Source organism: Strix aluco, chromosome 29, assembly GCF_031877795.1.
Source record: "Strix aluco isolate bStrAlu1 chromosome 29, bStrAlu1.hap1, whole genome shotgun sequence".
NCBI classification, from domain to species: domain Eukaryota; kingdom Metazoa; phylum Chordata; class Aves; order Strigiformes; family Strigidae; genus Strix; species Strix aluco.
The window spans coordinates 74931-95074 of NC_133959.1; the positions used below are offsets into that span (position 1 = coordinate 74931).

The 20144-nt window shown below is 45.9% G+C and overlaps 3 protein-coding genes across 9 annotated transcripts in view; 1 reads left to right on the forward strand and 2 right to left on the reverse strand.

Moving 5' to 3' along the window:
• Positions 1-6458: 6458 nt before the first annotated feature.
• MICOS13 (mitochondrial contact site and cristae organizing system subunit 13) lies at positions 6459-9988 on the reverse strand. The gene is made up of 4 exons (XM_074808487.1): positions 9914-9988; positions 8542-8698; positions 7739-7790; positions 6459-6677 (listed from the first exon to the last, which is right to left on the reverse strand). Exons 1-4 carry the CDS (start codon positions 9940-9942, stop codon positions 6580-6582), a joined length of 336 nt encoding a protein of 111 aa, XP_074664588.1. The 5' UTR covers positions 9943-9988; the 3' UTR covers positions 6459-6579.
• HSD11B1L (hydroxysteroid 11-beta dehydrogenase 1 like) lies at positions 9941-12209 on the forward strand. The gene is given in 5 exon segments (XM_074808351.1): positions 9941-9994; positions 10158-10251; positions 11110-11145; positions 11148-11274; positions 11576-12209. Coding segments are annotated over 5 exon segments (498 nt in total). The 3' UTR covers positions 11763-12209.
• Positions 12210-13992: 1783 nt separating this feature from the next.
• Positions 13993-20144, reverse strand: part of CELF5 (CUGBP Elav-like family member 5) — a 41441-nt gene continuing 35289 nt past the window's right edge. For 3 of the 7 annotated variants that reach the window (XM_074808891.1, XM_074808887.1, XM_074808892.1), the window contains 7 exons: positions 19901-20045; positions 19093-19239; positions 18819-18881; positions 18651-18731; positions 17426-17569; positions 17148-17312; positions 13993-16132 (listed from right to left, as the gene is read on the reverse strand). In XM_074808891.1, the coding sequence (XP_074664992.1) occupies positions 17185-17312; positions 17426-17569; positions 18651-18731; positions 18819-18881; positions 19093-19239; positions 19901-20045 (708 nt within the window). In that variant the 3' untranslated portion in view covers positions 13993-16132; positions 17148-17184. The remainder of the gene's footprint in view (positions 16133-17147; positions 17313-17425; positions 17570-18650; positions 18732-18818; positions 18882-19092; positions 19240-19900; positions 20046-20144) is intronic. The other 4 variants (XR_012621119.1, XM_074808890.1, XM_074808889.1 and 1 more) reach the window with 4 other exon arrangements.

Consider the following 20144-nt stretch of genomic DNA (forward strand, 5'->3'; position numbering starts at 1 on the left):
GACCATCTGAATAAAGGAAAGCCGGCAAAGCCAAAAGGAGTTACAGCAAGGGTGACAAGAGAACAAACGTGCAATGATCTTTATGAGCTGGTATCCCACAATCAGAAATAGATGGGATCACAACATCAGAAATGTTTCACCGATGGCAGAAGTTAGTGTTTACACAAAAAAAGCTGACCACCCCTAGCCCCACCATCAACTCTGCGCCCACCCTTCGCCCCACCTGCCACCTCAATGCAAGACATTACCTGGCAAATGACAAAACAGCAGAAATTAAGGTTTGGCAGGTTTCCCAGAATTGCTGCCGCTGTAGCCTCTTACCATGAGGGAAACCAACACCCTTATGTTCCTTTAACTATAGAGTGGCAGTCTGGGGGGTTTTTATATGTATTGGCTCTGGTGGATACGGAAGCTGAGGTTACAATATTGCATAGCAATACTGATACTAAAGAAGCCACATCACAGATCCGTGGACTGGAGGGAAATCCAACCCTTGCCCTCCACGCTAAATTACCTTAACAATAGGAAATGCTATGCCATTTACTGCAAGGGTATTAATTGCCCAATTAAAGAATATATCTTGGGTATCGATGTGTTGGCAGGACGAACAGTTGAAATGTTAAATGGTTCCTTCTGCTTCAGAACTTCATAAGTGGGATTTTCTATTTGATCTGTAACCGTCTTGCATGGATATCCAAAGTGGGATCCTCTTATGCTGCCCGTGCCTGCCAAGGTGGTAGCTGTAAAACAATATCATATTCCAGGGGAGGAGAAGGAAATTAGTCAAACCATTAAGGCACTTCAACAAGTGGGAAACATTAGGGAATCGATAACTGCTTTTAATAACCCTATTTGGCTTGTTTGAAAACCAGACAGCACTTGAAGAATGACTGCAGGTTATAGAGAATTGAATAAAGGCACCCCCACCGCTTGCAGTTAAGGTGCCGGACAAGATTGCACTTACAGAAAAAATTAGCAAAAATTTACAGCCCTGGAAAGTTGTGACAGATCTTGCTAATGCTTTCTCTTTGATAGCCATTGCTTCAGAAAGTCAAGACCAGTTTGCCTTTACTTGGCAAAAAAAGCAATATACTTTCAAAGTATTGCCTCAGGGACACAAACAGTCCCTCCATTTGCCACCAAATGACAGCAGCTGATGTAGCACTCTAGTGAGGTACTGTTACCGCTTACCTTTGTATTGATGATCTACTGATTATGTCAGAGTCACAACAAGAAACTGGAGCCACTGACGAATCGCTGAAAGCACATTTACAGGACTAAGGCTGGGCAATTAATCCAAAGAAAATACAGGGCCCTAGTACTACTGTACAATTTTTGGGAATAGTTTGGCATGGACAGATTAGAGAAATACCAAATAAGGTATAGCAAACAGTCCAGCAATTTCCTGCACCAACCACAGTAAAACAGTTACAGACCTTTATGGGACTTTGAAGGTATTAGAGAACTTCTATCCCACCTCTGGCAGTATTAATGGGCCTTCTGCAGAAATTAACTGGGAAGAAAGTTGTTCGGCAGTGGACCAAGCAACAGGAACAAGCCTTTGATGCCTCCAAGAATGCTTTGATTGAGCATGCGCAATTACACGCTCCTAGGCAAGGATATCCTTTTGATAGATGATATAGTCTTGTGAGGATTGTGGCAGACGACTGGGCTGAAAAATCAGAGCGAACCTGCAGGATTTTGGTCCAAGACATTACAAGGCTCTGCTATATCTTATACCCTGATGGAAAAACAAATTTTAGCTGTAGTCTGGGCACTACAAGAAACTGAAAGAATCACAGGCCAAGATAGTGTGACTGTACACACATCCATACCTATTCATGGGTGGGTTACTGATCATTCCATTAGGGCCCTTTCCCCTTTTTCTTTCTCCCAGTGTGTAGCCAGAGATACTAAGGGCTTGAAAAGATATCATTACGTTTGGAGGTGGCATGGGAGTATCCCATAATCCTGCTTAGTGCCACAATGCTGACAGATGTAAACTTTTTATCCTTCTGTAGTACAGGTCCACTAGAGACAGCCAGGGTGCTTGATAACTGGTGCCAGAAAAAGGTAGCTTGTGAAGGCCATTATTAAAAAACATCTATGAAGCAAAAAGCTAAAAACTGAAAAGGCGGACTGGATATTCATGCAAGAACAGAGTACACAACTCCAAAATGCACTGGGGAGTTTTTAGATCTACTCACTAATGCTAACTCTTTTTGTGAGGAAGATGTTCCAGAACTGTTCTGTGTAGTGGTGCCAGGCCACTCTGGCAGTATCCAGTGTCACCATGTTCAGAAAGAGAAAAGATACTGGGTGAGCTGAACAAAAGAAAACATTATTTTACTGTGAGGGCAGTCAGACCTGGTATAGGTCATCCAGAGAGGTTGTGGAGTCTGCATCCTTTGAGATGTTCACAACCTAGCTGGATATGGTCCTGGGCAACCTTGTCTAGCTGACCTTGCTTGAGCATGGAAGCTGAACTAGATTATCTTGAGAGGTCCCTTCCAGGCTCAAAAATTCTGTGAGTTGCAGCACAGGTACTATTTTAACAAGTAAATTTCTACACTGCCGCTTAGTCCATCTGCTCAGCAACGGAATCTGATTAGCACTCTGTCTTACCAATTATTTCTGTATGTCACAAACTAGACTTGGCAAAACATTCAACTTAAATCCAGCAATTGTATGAAAAGATCAGTGTCTTACTGAATGCACACATTATCATCAAGATGTAACATGAGAATAGATACACTGGGTCAGATGAAGAAGTCCTTCCCACTCAGTATTCTTTCCCTTTTAGAGGCAGGTGCATAAAGAAAAATTTGTTGGAACAGGATGCACGTAGAGCAATCTGGTGATAAACTCCCAGTGTCTGGCATGCCAAGGTTTACTGCACCATTAACTTTAAGAGCAACTGATAGACCCATTCTCCAGGAATTAACTTAAGGGCTTTTTAAAGCTATTTATACCTTAACCAAATCCTCTGAAATCTCTTGGCAGTAAGTTTCATCATATAGCTATTCATTTAAAAAAGGAAACAAAACCCCCACAAATCCTTTCTTCTTGTGTTTTCAATCTGCTTCCTAATCTGAGTAAGCACTCACCCTACTCTCCCTACCTACCCCTGACTATTTCCTGTTCTGTAGCTGCGTCTTGGTTCATTCTGCAACTAGCACAGACTAGAACAATACAACTGCGTTAGCACATCAATGTGGGAGAGATGCTGCCTTTGCCCCATCTCAAACAGCGAGGACAATCTCTGTCCCTAGTTTTGGAAGCATGAGCAGCAGCTCTGGGACAGACACCCGAGGACAGAGGTTACAAGCTGTGTATTTACAACAACCCATCCGATATACGCACAGATGCTTCCTGTGAAGAGGAAACAGATTCATACTGATGCTATGCCATGCCACAATCCCATCGCAAAGGGTTAAAAATATAGAATAGATCTGTAACTCCATCTTACAATACTGATGCCCTCTAGGCCATCAGTGCTTCTTATATATGTCTTGGCTGTGACTGAAAACTGACCTCAGGAAAGTTTTCATCAACATTAAAATTAAAATATGCTCGGTCCACAAACTGGAACATATTGCAAGCTAGCAAAATATTTCACGCGGATACACTTCGCTCAGTTACTCTCCCTGCGCTTGTATAATCATCCTAGGCCATCCACGCGCATGTGCCACCGATCCATTTCTCCACTGGCACATTACTACAATGCCACAGAGTTCCTGTGGACACCAGCTTCCTCCTGCAGAGGTAAGATGGCCTACTGTGAAAAGTTTCACATCTGACAGCATGCGGATGATGATGGACCCAGAGAAGAGTGAGCGACTCCATTTTAGATCTTGATCCATTTCAGATTGAGTTGGAAGACATTGCCACTTTGAAGGTGAGCATCCATGAAGGATTTTGCTTCTCCACCTCGGCCCAGCTTCAACAGTGCCAGTAGGAAGGAAAGACTAAAGCCCAGTGAAGGTGCTGAGATTCACAACAATACAATGCTGATGCTGAACTGTGCAAGTCTGGCAAACTGCCTGTCTATTGGTATAATTCCTCTTGGTTAAACTTTAACTTAGATTCAGGAAAAAACTTATTAGACATCTAATCACCCAGACATATTCCAGCATCAGTGGGTATGTACAGAAATCACTTGAAAGGGATTTGCAGACGTGTACCTTCAAGGCCTGATAGGTCCAAGCTATGCGACTCCCAGACTCCCTCTGGAGTCCAGCCTGCAGAGAATTGGCATTTAATGTGTCTTTTGTCCTCTGGACATGCTGGTGGATTATGCTTCTGACAATCCTCACTTTGGCAGCAACTGGTATTGTCTTCCTTTTTGCAAGAACCATTCATAGCAGCAAAGGTAAGAGACAACTCCAGATAACTCATTAGCTGCTTCTGTTTCCTGCCTTTTTGTGTCTTGAACGTAGCTGGAGAGGTTCGAAAGTAGTACGACTGAACACATACATCAGAAGTATTTTGGAATGAATTACTGTAGATGTCCTGCCAATGAGCTACTTCTGATTTCTAAATCTGCCATGCTACATCCTCGTTCTCCATCCCTAGAAACACCACCACAATAAAACATCTCTGTAGCTTCTACAGCAACCCTCATCCCTGCCTGCATGTGCCCACTACTATTTCCACCAGGAGAACAAAATGTTAGTACCTAACCCATCATGATACGAACATTCTTTTTGCTCATGTGAAAAAAAAATCCTCAGAAAATTAATGGCAGGAATGAGTTGCCAGGAAACCACTTTCTGCCCAGGCCTTAATCTAACTGTACATTGCACACTTCTGTTCTACCAAAAAAGTTGTTGACTGCCTCTTCTACAGAGGCCTACCACCAGCATACAAATTTTTTGCTGCTAACTCTGGTTCTCCGTATATCCCAGACACATGGTTACATGTTCGTGATGGTCCCTGCCAGAGTGAAGTTTACCCTATTTCTTGTGTTGATTTAACAGCTAGTTGTTACTTTCAGCATCTTCTGGACCTACTTACATTTTGTCAGGGAACTGAGAAGTACACTGCAATCTTTGCTCCTTCTCCTCTTCAGAGGAGCTATCCATCTCCTGTGGAAGAAGAGATGGAGAGCCAGAGAATATTCTTGCTTTCCAGGAACATCCCTTCCTGTCTCCCATTTTGTATTGCTTCTTATCAGCAAACAAGGTTTCTGGTTTTAAAAAAAAAAAAAAAAAAAAAGAAAAATCGCATTTCTGGTTTTATACGTGCAAAAACTAGGAGAAAGTCTGGTAGGAAAACACACCTTGAAGTCTCTAGGTATTCAAAAAATAAGAAAATGAAAAGATGTCCACGCAGATTGCGAAGTTATTCAGTGGCCAGCTCTGAGTTTAGGGCACGTTCATGTATTTGTTCATACTCAGCTGCAGAATAGCACCGTTCCTTTGCAAAGAACTTATAACACACATAGTTGCAGTCCATGGGCTCTGTTCCTGAGGTACCTCTACCTGATTCTTCATAGGGGCACTAGGTTTAGATGAAGTGGGAAATCCTTCAGCTTCATTCTTCCTTCCATGGGGACTCTGCTGTGATTGGAGATACCTCCTGTTTCCATTATCTCTCTTGCTCAGTTGTCAAAAAGCTTTACACCCAGAGATGCCAGTATCTTAAAGGTACTTCCAGCCCTATTACACAGGCATTTAAAGAAGCCAGCAGACAGAATACTTGTTTCAAGTATTAGTTTTAGCCAACAGCTAGTAAAATTTAAAATCTAAACCCTTGCCTCCAAGTAACCTATACTGCGGAGCTGAGAATTCAGATACAGGTGTAAATTTAACAGTGCTACTGGTTATTGACTATGCATCCAAGGGCATATTTGGATCAGTTGCTGGAAAAGTTACAGTTAAACAGTACTGTGATTTTGATGTTTGAGCTCAGGTACTAGGAACACTGGCAATGCCCACAGGCCAAACAGACTGGGCAGGGGATGGGTGTTAAAAGTTTCCTATGACTTGCTAGAGTTCTGCACCACAGACACATAAACTCCCTTCTATTGCACAGTGTCATCAACAAGTATTGCCACTAGTACTGGCTACTCCCAGTTGTGTAACAAGTCACAGAGCACCTGGAAGCTGCTTTCAAATCAATAATGTACTCTGTCTGACAGAGGCACTTCTTCCTCAGCTAGCTTGAAGATAAGTGCTTTGTGTTCAAATGACATCTTTTACTATTACCTTGAATTTTTTTATATATTTTTTTTAATTCTTGTTGTTTTGAATTAGATGGCATTCACCTTTAAGATTAATTCAACATAAGAATAATCTGTTTAGCTAGCAAGCTTGGCAGCTTTAGAACAGGGGCATCAGCATATGGCCATCACTTCATTACAACTGATCCCTGATCTCTGCTGAAGCCTCTGATCACTGGTAAGAGAGAAAGCAACTACTGCAGTCTGTATGCTAAAACCAACCCAAATACAAATGGAAGTTCCAAAGACTTTTATTGTAGCCCTTGCATGGCTGAGCTGCCCTCTAGAGCAATGGACTATGCATCATCCCAAAGACAACACGGGACAGAGGGAATCACGAACCCGGGAGAACCCGTTCATTTGACAAGATCCTTCACATACTTCCAGCCTTCCACAGTGTATTCACAGGCCCTGGCGGGAGCTACAGACAAGGCAGACATGACTGTCTGCACTCCTGCAAGGAAAGCAGAGAAGAATTATCCCAAGAGCATCACTCAAGTCAAATTTCCTAATGTTATTCTAGCATTGTAGATCTCTTCAAACACTGAGAGGAAAATCTAGCTCTATCTCAGAAGCTTTCAAACACACTTAGGCCTGAATGATCTTTGGTTCAAGTACAGGTTTGTCTCTGTAGCATCTGTGACACAGAGAAACTCCAAGTTCAGGACCAGTATAAAGGATAGACAATTACAAGACTGAAACAAAGAAATAAGTTCCATTTTATTTCTGGTCTTGCCACAGATTCCATGGGTAATGTTGGACATGTCACAATATTTGTGAACCATGTTTCCCCACAATTACATGAATACCTTTTGCCGCACCATAAAAACTATAAATTAACTTACTAGATATTTGTAACATGCTTTGGCCTTCAAACAAGATCTCTAAAATTCTCGTAATAATGGGAATATTCATCCCTTCTGAAAAGTCAGAGGCTGAGTTCAAACATACCAGCATCTGAACCGTTTATAAACTCTTCAATCTTTAATCAGAGGTTCACCTTTCTTAAGAGTAAGTCATCATTTATTTTTATGCTCTAGTTTCCCTGATCACTACCAGTGCTGATGAACTCACTGGAGCATAAACTCTATCTATTTATTGTGGGGGCCACAGTTGTCCCCAAACACTTCACTGAAACATTCAATCTTAGATCCTAGGATAACGTAGGCATGCTTGTCTTGGGGCACAGGTGGGCAGCAAGCTTTGTAGATAAAAGAAACACCAGCTCCTCTGGTTAGAAAAGACAGACAGGTTTATGGGCACACACCCTCCTCCTGATTTCACACTTGGAACAAGAAGAAATTAAGTCCAAAGTCACTCAGTGTGCTAGTGGTAAAGCCTGGAGCAGAATATGCTTCCCTAGTCCCAGTCCCAATGCTCCTTCCACCAGATTGGTGATAGGTATCACCTCCTCCACCATTCAATTTAGGAGGACAGTACTGAAACAAAACTGGTATAATCTACATCACTCTTGGCCCCTTGCTCCTTTCACAGTTTGGTGAAAAGTTATTTTACCTTTATTCCAGGCATCAGAGGGGGAAAAGTCAAATTTTGGAGTGGGTGGGAGCTAAAAAGAGAAAGAGAGACAAAGTATCAGCACTTGAGGGGTTTCACTTATAACAGGATTCACATCACCTTGGAGAAGCCTCTTCATCTCTTAGGTGCCTACTCTCTAAGTCTCAAAAGGGATCTCAAAAGTCTGGACTTTGCTCTTTCCTCCAGTATAAAATAGGGGCAAAAGGTAGTACTTATCATTTGGGTGCTCCTGAAGAATCATCTCCATGGCTGCCTCCTTACAGTTATCTATTAGTTTAGGATAGTCTCTAATATGAAAAATGCTTTTCAAACTTTCAGCAAAGGCTTCTTCTGATGATTTTAAAAACTAAGAATTACTCAGAGAAGAGCCTCTTCAGGCAATTTAAATTCAACTTGACAAACTGTTAGCAGCTTGAGAAATTGCGAGGGGAATCTTTTCATTCATTTTTTTAAAGTGTGTAGGATCCTTCAAAAGAAGCTTAGGAATACCACTACATAGTGAAATACCTCCCAGGGCATGCTTGCAATCCCTTCCTTGACCCTGCACAGGCTAGTTACCCCTTATGCTTTGAAATAACATCTGTGAGCAATGTCTCCCCTTAAATTTAAAATTTTATCCTCCTTCCATTTCAATCCTCTTCAAAATATTCTCAGTGCGAAATCCAGTTTCAACAGCAAAACTGCCAGCATCACTGGAACCAGAGTATCACCCCAATGTCTTCTGCTCCTCATTCAGAGATTGCATTTGTTTTGCTGACTGTCTTCATCTGCACAGTCCTTACCTCCCAGCCTATATAACTTGTCCACTCTTGGATAGCTGGAGGCAGTGCTGCTTGAGCTTTTTTAAGGGCTTCAGCACCTTGTGTGCCACTGCCCAGCAGCCCCTGATCATATGCCACATACACGGCAACTCCAGCCAGGCCTCCTTTGATGACAAACCTGAAAGAATCAAAAGCAGCAACAGTTCAGTTCACATTATGACTATCAGTGCATCTCTCCTGGTAGGTTGTGACCATCAAAGGGAGGGTATCGATAAAGAAATCTGAGGGTCACAAACACTTTAATGTGCAGCAGAAAAAATACCTAGCTACCTTCCTTTTCTTCCTAGGTCAACTATTCCCAGTCAGCCGCTTGAAACCATACCTATTTGCATTTTATCAGTGACAGTTTTCAAGAAAAAATGAAAAAGTGTCAAACACCTCAGAGTATGTGCCACTTTTTAAAGTCTGAGAATCACTGGCATATACCTTTGATAAAAGGAACTAAAGGATTCTGCAGTGGGTAAGACATCCATGTGAATCACGTGGTTCTTGCTGTCTTGTTAATAAGCAATCTGACTAATTTGACAGACACCAGTATCTTGTTAATCTCATTACAGTCCAGTTAGCACCTGGCCATGCCTGTTCCTGCATTGCCTAAGCTTTTAAAGTTTCCCAGTAGACTGCATTGCATGCAAACACTAGTTTTACAGCTGTAGCGGCAACCTGCAAAATGAAAGACATGAAGAGAATATTTGACCTTTATTTACTTTTTCGTTATAGAGATCTGGGCAGACTGACTTTTTCAAATTCACAGGTCAGAGAGTTGTTTCCCCTTTAAAAAACAAACAAAAAGCTATTGCGCACCTAGGAAAAAAAAGCAACCAAATAAAAACTTGGCAGATAGCAGTACTGCAGTAGTAGAACATATGCTACATCCACCCGTTGAGAGAGGCAAGAGAGAATCAGTATTTAAACCCATCTATTCACGAGTATTTTGGGGAAAAGGGATTTATCTGTACTTGCTTCCAAAAGCACCCTTCCACACCTTCTCCCTTCGAGTGGGCCGCATATCCAGATCTGAAAGCGTTCCCTCAGCAAACAAGCGCCCTTGGGCGGCACTCCCGGTTTATTTTACGTAGTCGTGCTCGCCACGAGAAAACCGCCAGACTCCTGACAGACATTTGGAGGCGCGCAAAGAGGCCGCCGGATGGAGGCCAAGACCGGCAGAGGGGCAGACGCGGTCAAGGGCGAGGCGCTGCGAGGAAGCAGGCCCGGGGGAGCACCCTCCGCGCGCGGGCGCGGCGCAGAGGGGGCGCGGGCCGGATGGTGCCCGCGGCGGGCGCGCACTCGGGCCGAGGGCTCCGGGCAGGACAGCGCGGACGCAGCAACTCACTTGACGGCGGGGACGAGCCTAGCGGCCATGACTGCACGGGGGCGGCGCGCTGGGCCGCGCGGGCCTTCGGGAACCAGTCACGTGGGCAGGGGCGCGCGGCGGCGAGCGCGGGAAAGCGCGGCCGCCCCGGCGGTTGCCATGGCAGCCGAGCCCCTCCCTTCCCCTCCCGCCGCTGGAGCGTTGGGGCCGCCGCTGACCTTCCCTCCAAACCCTCCTGCTTCTTCCATGTCTACTATCATTCCAGGTGAATTTCTTCAGTTATGTGGCACACGCAACAGCAGCTCATCCCACCCTGCAGAAGAATAAAGGCTCTCTGGTGGTTGTTTCTTCCCTCACAGGTGAGTGTCTTTAACTGGCATAAGCACTGGCCTTGTGGAGACAGTGGTTCCCAGCACACCACGTTTCTCTGTGTCCTTCAACCACTCAACACATTTTCAAGTTGTGTGTTTCATAGTAGCAAGCAGGATGGTGGGTGGCTGTCCTTGTTTTCTGGAAGACCTTCTCTCTGTTGCACCATTTTGCATTCCCTTGGAACTTTGCTCTTCATTCACCATGTGCCCAGATCTGCATGTTTGGATTCTGTCCCTTACAGCCAGGCCCATCTCATGCATTTCTGACACAGCATTAAGACCATCCTGCCACTCTAAGGCCTTCTGGCTTTGGCCAGCCTGAGTAGCAGGCTGCTGAGTAGCTGCATCTACTGTAGGGGATGGAAGGCCAGGGGAAAGTCTTCAGTGTGTGTTCAAGGGAGCTGCATCACCATACACAAGTACAGACATCCCTGCCTTGTGATGTAACGTGCCTTGGTATCAGGGAAATGTTATGGCCAGATGCCCCAGCATGTGACCCAGTCAATGTGTTTGTTTGCATGTGATGGGGAACGGGAAAGCTGCAGGTAGACCATCACACTGGGCTTTTTAGCCCAGCATGTGACCTGCTTACTGTGTAAGTTACAAGAAATTTCCTTCCCTTATCCACATAGGTGGTGGCTCTTGTGTTGGGATGTGCTCACGCAAAGTGGTAGAATTTTCTAAGTGCTTGTGTGTGACTAGAAATAGAGGGAAACTCACCTGCACAGAACATGGGTTGATGCAGGATGGCAAAGCCTCTGTCTTTGCCCATATTCCCTTTCCATGGCAGCGTTCTCCTGACAGCAACTTCCCTGATGTTTTCAGTTCTTTCCTTTTCCTCTCCAGGGAAAATACCCACTCCCTTTACCACTTCTTGTTCTGCCACAAGTTTGCACTGGATGGATTCTTCAGCTCGCTGCGCCATGAACTCATCATGCAGAAGAGAAATGTCTCTATCACACTATGCATCCTGGGTCTGATTGATACTGATATGGCATTACAGAATACCAGGTGCGTATTTGGAGAAGGATGTAGGAGTCTGGGTGGGAGTGTGTCTGCAGGAACATGTCTCTTCTTGAAAGCATGCAAAAAATGCACCACAACTGTGTTTAAGATGATGTGCACATATGTTTGGATGGGCAAGAAAACTAATGGGAAGAGTGCATCTGCTTGGGTACATCATGGGGGTTGTGCACGTCCACCTCAGCATGGGACATGAGCGTGCAGAACCCTGCGGTAGTCAGCCTGCACAGGTAAAACCACACCAAGGATTGTCTGGCTCCAAATGATCCTCTTGACTGTTACCTTACAGGGGCAAAGTGCACATAACTGCTTCTCCTGGTCCTGAAGCTGCACTCACCATCATCCAGGGAGGTGCCACACGGATGCAGGAGGTTTTCTACCCATGGTGGCTGCAGCACATGTGTTGCCTCTGGGTTTTGTTCCCCAATGACCGGGACCAAGTTTTACAGAGTTACTATAATTACAGCAGTCCTTAAAGGATGCCCAGTCTCAGTCTCCTCTCCCATCCTACATCTCTTTTAATCACATTTCCCCTGTCCAACTAAGCATTCCATGCAACTATTGTTGTCAAGCAGGAGCAGGGCAGCAGTGGTGGCAAAGTAACCTTAGCTCTTTTCATAAGACTCATCTTGGTCTCCCTCTCATCCTGCTTCAGCCACAGTTCTGATATTTCTACCCATCAGTCAGAGATCTTTCCCACTGTTCACTTGTTTTAGCCTTGCACCCATTTCTCCTCCTTCAGCCTCACTTGTCTGTATTGCCTCCAGTCTTTCAGCTCCAGCTTTAACCTTGGTCTGTACAGGGTGTCCTGAAATATCAGTACATCTTGCTCCACTGCTTCATTATTTTGTGGATTCTGTGAAACTTCTTGCTTCCTATAAATAGAATTTTAATCTCTATTTTAATTAAACTCTTTTTTCTCATGTGTTGGTGTTACATGTTGATGCCTCCTCCATGAAGGAGGGCTGGTGACCTGGCTTCTGTGAGCACAGGCATGTTGCTAGATGTTTGCTGACTGCACAGGACCTGTTAAATCAGCTCTTCCTTGCTGTAAATCCAGGATGGGTTAATGATTCCTGCACTGAACAGGAGAAATAATATAGAGGGAATTCTTCCCTAACACATTATTCCTATGGATATGTATCATGTAAGTTCTAACAGCTAAGAAAAAGCAGTCTTTGCCTGAATCCTCCTGGGCTGAGGATGGATAATAGATCCTATGTGGGCTCCTTGGTGTCTGAGAGGTTATTTTGTGTGTTGTTCCTGTCCGCAATGCATGACTCCTGAAGGGATTTTAAGCAGCTTTGAAAGCGGAACATTTTGTAGAAATTGGTTAACAGGTTTGGAATTTATTGGCACAGCCAGGTATTGCTTAAAAACCAGGCTTGTCTAGGGGATATAGAACTAAAATGGAGAGTGCAGAGCCTTGCCAACTGCAGTCTTTCTTCAGTCATAGCTGGTCTTCTCCAAGGAGAGGAAAAAAAGCAGGTTGAGGGGTAGGTACATCCTAGCCGGTGAGAGGCAGCTTCTTACGAAAGGGTCACTGCATGCCCCCCTCCTTCTTTGCTCTGTTGACAGCAGCTAGGTGCTAGACTAAATGCACTCTTTTTCTGAGCTAAATATAAAAACTTGTGTGCCTGAAAGAGATGTCACTGCAGCTTGAGTTCTTGTTACTGGGAATGGTGTGTGGCACTTTTAGTCGCAAGCACATTTTATTCACATCACAGAAACAGGCACCAGCTGCGTATTTTCCTTCCTCTCTCCTTGCCATTGACTGGTTTTTGACATGACAAAGCTTTCTCTGAAGCTATGTGGAAATAAGAACTCACCACAATTCACAGTCTCTGGCATTTGAACTTGTCCCTTCTAAAACACACACCTACCTGCTTCTAAAACACACACCTACCTGCTTCTCATGACAGTTTGCGGTATACACCTTGGCCCAGTCACTGCAGAATTGTGTTGGTGCAGGGGCAAGGAGGCATCAAAAATTGAGGTAGTCCTAGATTTAATTCTCTGCTCATGGTCTCCTTTTCTCCAGCACCATTAAATGGGGGTTTCAAAGCAGTAGAAAGTCCCAGGGAAACTAGTGCTTTTACAGGAGGGGGTGAACTGTGGGCACGGCAACTGGAGTTGGTTCTGTACCAACCCCAAGCATGTTCCTCACCTTCAAGGCAGAGATGAAGACTGTGCATTTGCTTTCACTTTCCCTGGTTCTGTGCATAGCACCAGATGGGCTGGGCTCTGGCTCTCAACTGATTTCCTCCAAGGTGCTGTTTTTGTTCTCTCAAGTGTGAGCAGAGTACACAGGAGTTCTTAAGAGGTGTCTGGTATCTGCACACAAGAGCTGTGACTGGTTTGTGTTTAGCTCTGCTGGAACTTGGCTGCTAAACTCATTCATTGGAATTGGCCTAATATAACAAACTTGCATTTTGGGGATCATACACTGCAGACTGGAACAAAAATCCACAGACAGCCTTCTTAAGAGACACAGGGACACTGTGTGGTGTTCAGAGTAAGGCAGGGTTGTATTCTGTAGGACTCGAGCTCTGTCATCCATCCCCCTGTGAAATGTTTTTTAACTGATTGCACAGATGATTTGCTGAATGGAAACAGACTTTCCTTGCCCCAGGCCTTTGGTGATTGTCTTCAAGTGTATGCATTATCTAAAAGCACTTGCAACAAACACACGAAGTAAAACCCCAGTTACTTAGCAAGTAAAACTTTTATTAAATAAATTTAAGATTTTTTTTACCAGAGTGAGGAATTTGACACTGACGAAGCTTGTATCGCACCTGTAACATTGTACAGTCACATCAGTAACTGTGATGGAAGAAACTGTAAATGCTTGTTTTAAACCAGCTTGACCTAGAATTTCCAAAGTCCTTTTTTTCCCATTTTGCATTTGTTGGGGGTTTTTTTTTTTGTTTTTTGTTTTGTTCAAAATTAGATTAAGTTTAAACTTCATGAAATTACTTGTAGCAGAAATAAAGTACATTATACAAATCACGTACATAATAGATGTTAAGTATAAAAATGGTATTTACAGTAAGTAAACATGGACTATAGAAACACACTGACTCGCACAGCTTCATCCATTGCTCAAACTCTCAGCATCAGATACAGAGGGATGGTTGAGGAGATGTGAAGGTCCTTAACTGTGCCGCAAACATCTGAACAAAGGGAAACTGGAGGAGGATAAGAATTGACTGAGGTTCTCTAAAGTCCCCATATCTCACTTTATCAACTGCATTAACCTTTCTCCACCAACCCTCTGTTCATGTTTGAACGTGCACATGCACGTACGTGCGCGCGCGCGCACGCACACACACACACACACACAACGGGGAATGTTCTTGGTACCTTATCAAACTCTGGAATATTGAAACTAATCATTCAGAAGGTTTGTGGGGTTGGTTCGTTACGTTTTTCTTTCCTTATTTTGGTAGAAACTTAAAGAGACTATTTCAAGGGCTATGCCTTGTCAGTATGACGCACACCCCCCCAGCCTCAGGGGATTTTTGTTAAATCAAGCTCTGAACTATGTTCTGTGCTTAAGTGTATGTGTATATAGCTGTATCTATATATGCTGCATAATGTATAATCTGTCCTTTGTAGGGGGTGGTAGGGAAAAAACCAGAATGGCAACCCTCTTCCATCATACTATCCTTGTGTCTGCTTCGAAAAGCTTAGCAGAGGGTGTGAGAGGTGAGTCATCTCTAAATTCTGATGGAGAAGATGTCCCGTTTCATCTGGGAATCGGAACTGCCCGCTAACCAGCGTTAGGTTACTTCCAACATGGGGAGGCAGTGTGTAGCCCCTGGGAGGCTTCTGTTACTCTGTTTTGGAGATTGCATCTGCTCACATTCTCTCATCTTCTCTTGCCTTGATCAAGAAAATGCTCCGTTACCATGGAGAGCTATGAAATACGGATCTGTGCCACGTGTGGGGAGGCAGTACAGTTCCTGTAGGTAAAGGGACTCGTTTCCTGTGCTTTCAGCCTAATCGAGGAGTTGCTAAGGTTAGGCTTTGGCACCAAATTCCAGGAGCTTTGTCTGCAGAAGCCCTTGGAAAGGTAAGACTGAGAGCTCTTGAGATCCTTAACCAGGCTGGTGCTAAGGTCGGTGGATGAGTGACTCGAGCAGAGCAGCTGGCTGCGCCCCAATCCTGGAGGTATGTAGTTCTCTTTTTCCTTGCTTCTTGCTAATGTTGAGCAGAGAGATGCGCTTGCTCTCTCTCTTGCTCTCTGTCCATCCAAGCATCCTCTCAAAATGTTCAGGCCTATCTGCAGTGCTTGTTGAGAAAACACTGTTGCAAAGGTAAACACTTAACTTCCAATCCCTCTTGCAAGGAGTCAGTCTCTGAATGGAAAAGTTTGGTCCTGTGAGCCACTTTAAAAAAAAATAGAGACTGTATATATATATATATTTATATTTAACTATGAAAGGGCCAGGAGACAGGGCGGGAGGAAGGGAGGGACGGAGCTGTTTCCATACATCACTGCAGTAACCTAGAGACACACCAGTGGGTTTTCTTGGTCCATGTACTCCAGGCATACCCCAAGAGGAAGAGCTTCAGGTCCCCAGGTGCTGCTGGTTTTCTGGTCCCTTTGCTATGCACCACATTAGCAGCAAATATGAGAGTCCGTTGTGGCAAGAATCTTCCTGCTGGGCAGATATTGAGCCTTCTCTTTAATTGCATGTTTTGGGGAGGAGGGCAGGAGGATGGGGTGGGTAGGTGGGGAGCAGAGGAAGGAAAGGGGTGGTGTCAAAAGAGTTGATAAATTTACTGGCCTCTCTGTAAATCAACCTGAAGCAGAAATTCTTCCTCTGGACTTTCCCTTCACCTGAATAGAAAGGGAGGAGGGAGGGAATTGGGAGGTTAGGCAGACATCTATGCAAACCTCTGGCTTTGAGTTGCTGTTGCTTAACGTGGAGGAAGATGACCCCAGTTAGAAGGGACCAAGATTAGCCCTCCCTTGCTCCCAGCCTGTTGGCTGATAGGAGCTAGCTCTTTGACAGCCAGCTCTTTCTGTGGCCCTTCAGGGTCTCACCTTTTCTCTGCTTTTCTGTAATGCTTGTGAATCATGGGATTGTCCTTTTTTAACCTGGAAAGCATTCTCTGCAGACAAATTTCCAGGTACATGTAGCAACTGAAAACAAAACTACTGGGTTTTAAAACCTTTTTAGGAAGATGAATGTTTTTTGGGAGCAGTCAGAAAGACTGAAACCATGCTTAGCCACAGGCAGGTAATTTGAACCCATCTGCCTGTCAGGGCCCTGAGTGCACTAATGGGTTTTAATGGCCTTGACCAGCTTTCTGTCCATGGGCCCAGGATTCTCATTACAGCTCAGACCTGTGCCTTCAGTCCTTGTCTGAGCTATATGGTGGAAGTGCCAGTCTCCACCTGTCCATGGACCAGTTCTGTCCATGGATCTTGTTATCTGGACGCCAACCCTTGATTGTCTTCCCATCTAGATGTTGGATCTGTTTATTATTCTCATTATAGACCTGCTTGGCAATCACTGGAGTATGTCTGACCCTGTTTACCTTCACCAGACCTGATCCTGATCTTGACCAGCAGACTGACTCTCTGGCTTGACCTTGGGCCTGCCTCATTGCCACAAACTTGCCTGATGATCTAGACTCTTGGTTGAACCTGGCCATCATCTCCAGGCCTGCCCTGGTCACCTTGCTTAGGTGCTGGGGCTGGGCCCTGGCAGGCGAGGCCTCTGCCCTGCTAGCTGTGTTACTGTGTTCAGCTCCTGGCTTCCCACCCCACAGGGAGCAGCCAGACCTTGCTGGCCCCTGACACTGGCCAGCACTGTGTAGGAACTGTGCTGTGATGATGCCAGCTTTACCTGTGCTGCAGAAGCGACTCCTGCTTGCTCACTGCTGTCAGTAGGGATGATTAGCATCCTTGGGTCGTTTTAACTGCACCTTCAAACGTTTCATGCCAATCTGGAAGCCATTCATGGCCTGGATAGCAGTCTGTGCACTGGATGGGTTGTCAAAGCTTACAAAACCTGAAGGACAGGACACAGGCATGCATAGTAATGGCACTGTTGGTGCCATGCCCACTGCACGAGTGTCCTCGTTATCCATTATGCTTCCCTTGCCCACTGGCATCAGCACTCACCAAAACACTTGCTCTGGTTGGTGGCACGATCCATGAATACCTTGGAGGAAATGATATTGCCAAAGGGCAGGAACATCTGCATCAACTCATTGTCTCCGAACTCCTGAGGGAGATGGTAGATGAAGAGATTGCAGCCTTCAGGACCTGCAGGCATGGGGGCAATAGGGATGGACCAAACAGAGCCCCCAAAGGGAAGGGGAAGAGAAATGGCCTCAACTCAGAGCACAGCACTGGAGGAGAACCCCAGCACTGCCTCCTTCTGTCTTGACCTCCCCTTGCTTGTCTCTCTTATCACTGGTCCACAAAGGGTTCTAAGAGCAGATAGGAGGCAATATGCAGAGCTAGAGTTTCTGGAGAACAGATTCACTTTCACAGTTTGCCCAATTCCCATGTGGAGTGTTGGACACAACTGTGAGTGTCTGGGTGTTGTTTTGCTGAAAGGAAATTAGCTTATGTGACAACTCCCTGTTCATAGCTCTCCCAGTCCTAGGAGAGTAGCAGACACTGTTATGTGAAAGCTGCTGCTCTCACATTCCCTGCCCACAGCTATGCAGTGGCTGCCTTCAGCCCAGAAGCCGCAGCCTCAACCAGAAATCTGGATTGCCACACATCTGATTTATGGGCTGACCTGGTCCTGTCCGCTCCTTCGCTTGCTCCCTGTGAATCTAATGAGCACAAGGAGCTGTTCCCTCGATGACACCTGCTGTATGAAGCAGGAACAGACAGAGAATGCCTTTGCCTCCAAATTCTGTCCAGGCCAGTTTTGAAATAAGCTGAAAAACAAACTCAGGAGGCTAGGAAGGCTGAAGAGAGAGGACAAGTATGTTGGAGAGGCTGGTTTGACTGGTTCCAGTGTCATTCTGGCATAAGTAAAGATGAGGGGGAAGTGCTCTTTTCCCCGGCCTGTGTAGGGAAGGTGCTGACTCTGTACCCTTTGGTGTCAAAGCCTGGTGTTCTAGTGCTTGCTGTCCCCTTTGTACTTGGCAGCACCTGGCCAGGGGTGAGCTCAGAAAGTCTGCATGACAAGCATCCTCTGAACCCTTCCAGTCCACTCACTGCAGGGACATGGTTGGTTCCGTAACCCAGCTCCAGTATTAAAGATTAGAGTGGACAAAGATTAGTGCTGTCTCCTCTCCACTGGTTCTGTGGTGCAGAAAACGAGCTACACAAACACCGCTCCCCCCCCACCAGAACTGGACACACACATTCCCACCCTGTTCCTCACCTTCTCGTTGCTGCTGCAGGATGGGAGGTGGCTGAGGGATGCTCTGAGCAATGGGGGTGATGGTAGTGGTTGGATACACAGCTGTATTCCAGGGAGACAGAACAAACTGTTTACCTGAGGATCTGGTCAGCCACACAAGGGCCTGAGGGAGACAAGAGAAGCTGGTACCTGCATACTGCTGAACTCCTGTGAAGGCTGGGTGCAGAGTCTCCGCTACTGAAGGGCTCTGGGCTGCAGAGAAGAACATAATCAGAAGCTCAGCAAAGGGAGTCACTCATGGGTTGTCTCTGTCCCTCTCCCTCCAACCCCCCTACGAAGTGAGTCTCAGTGCCCAGCCGGTAGGGAGCTAGAAAAAGTGTTCTGTGTGGGGAATCGAGAAAAGAGGAGCTAATTGCAGTTTCTGAGGTCTCGGGATGGTTTTCTTTTTCCCTGCTCTCTGTACCTGAGTATGGCACAAGGCCATTGGTGTAAACTGTTTCCAAGGTTGGATGCCCATTTGGAAATGGTACCACTCCAGTGAATCCATTTGAAATGGGTGCCACCAGTCCCGGCATGGCTGCTGTTCCCAGGAGGGGTGGTGAATGTAGCCCTGTAGAGCAAGAAGAGAGGACATCCCATGAGAGACGAGGCCCTGCAAAGCCCACCCTCCCTCCTTCCATCTGCCTAGCAAGACTGCTGGTTAGGAAGCTATTATCTCTTCTAGTTGGCACATGGAGCCTTCACAAAATTAGAGGCAGCACGAGTGAGAAGAGTGCGCAGCATTGCTAGTCCTGGCTGGTGTCAGAGCTTTGGGATGGAACATTTTTCATCCAGGTTTGTACAACACCTAGCATGATACAGCCCTGTTCTTGCCAGGTGTTCAAACCCAATATGCATCATTGCTGATACTGTTAGTGGGGGATGGTGATAATGAATAATAGTACTGCTGCACCCAGTCAGGTGCAATCCTGGGAACCTGGTCCCTCTTTACTACATCCAAGGTTAAAACAGCAGCAGAGTGGAACAGCAGTAGGGCACAAGGATGTGTGTTGAAAGCATGAGGTGTCAGGGAGGTTGCCGAAATTTGCACGGAGCTAGAGACTGCTGTCCTCAGAGGCTGCATTGTTAGAAACGAGTGGCCTAATACAGATGCTGAGCCTGGAGCTATGTGGGAGCCGTTGTACCTGTGTGAGCACCGTGCCGGGTGCTGGGGCAGGACATTCACTGGCAGTGAAGGACTCGCTGCGTCCTGGCCCATGCCAGGCCCTCACCTGATGCTGGTGCCAGAGGAGCAGCTGGCAGCCCGTTGAGACTGACGGCACCCATCTGCTGGATGTGGCAGGGAGAAAAGGCGACACCTGGGCCCAGGTAGCTGCCGTGGGAGGTGGAGAGAACTGTCGTCTGCTGCTGCATCAGCTGCAAGGCAGGACCGCGCAGTCAAGGCTCCGAGCTGCTCAGGGCCTCGCTCCGCTCAGGGCCACCCGCGGCCCCGGGCCTCCCGCCGCCGGGGCCTCA

What these genes read in the sequence shown, in the direction of transcription:
- MICOS13 (XM_074808487.1), bottom strand. Translation starts at nt 9,942, where the DNA reads ATGGCCGCTAGGCTCGTCCCCGCCGTCAA. An exon ending in AGGCTCGTCCCCGCCGTCAA is followed by an intron (nt 8,699 to 9,913) that starts GTGAGTTGCTGC and finishes TGATTCTTTCAG; the next exon opens with GTTTGTCATCAAAGGAGGCC. An exon ending in CTCTGATGCCTGGAATAAAG is followed by an intron (nt 6,678 to 7,738) that starts GTAAAATAACTT and finishes CTTTCCTTGCAG; the next exon opens with GAGTGCAGACAGTCATGTCT.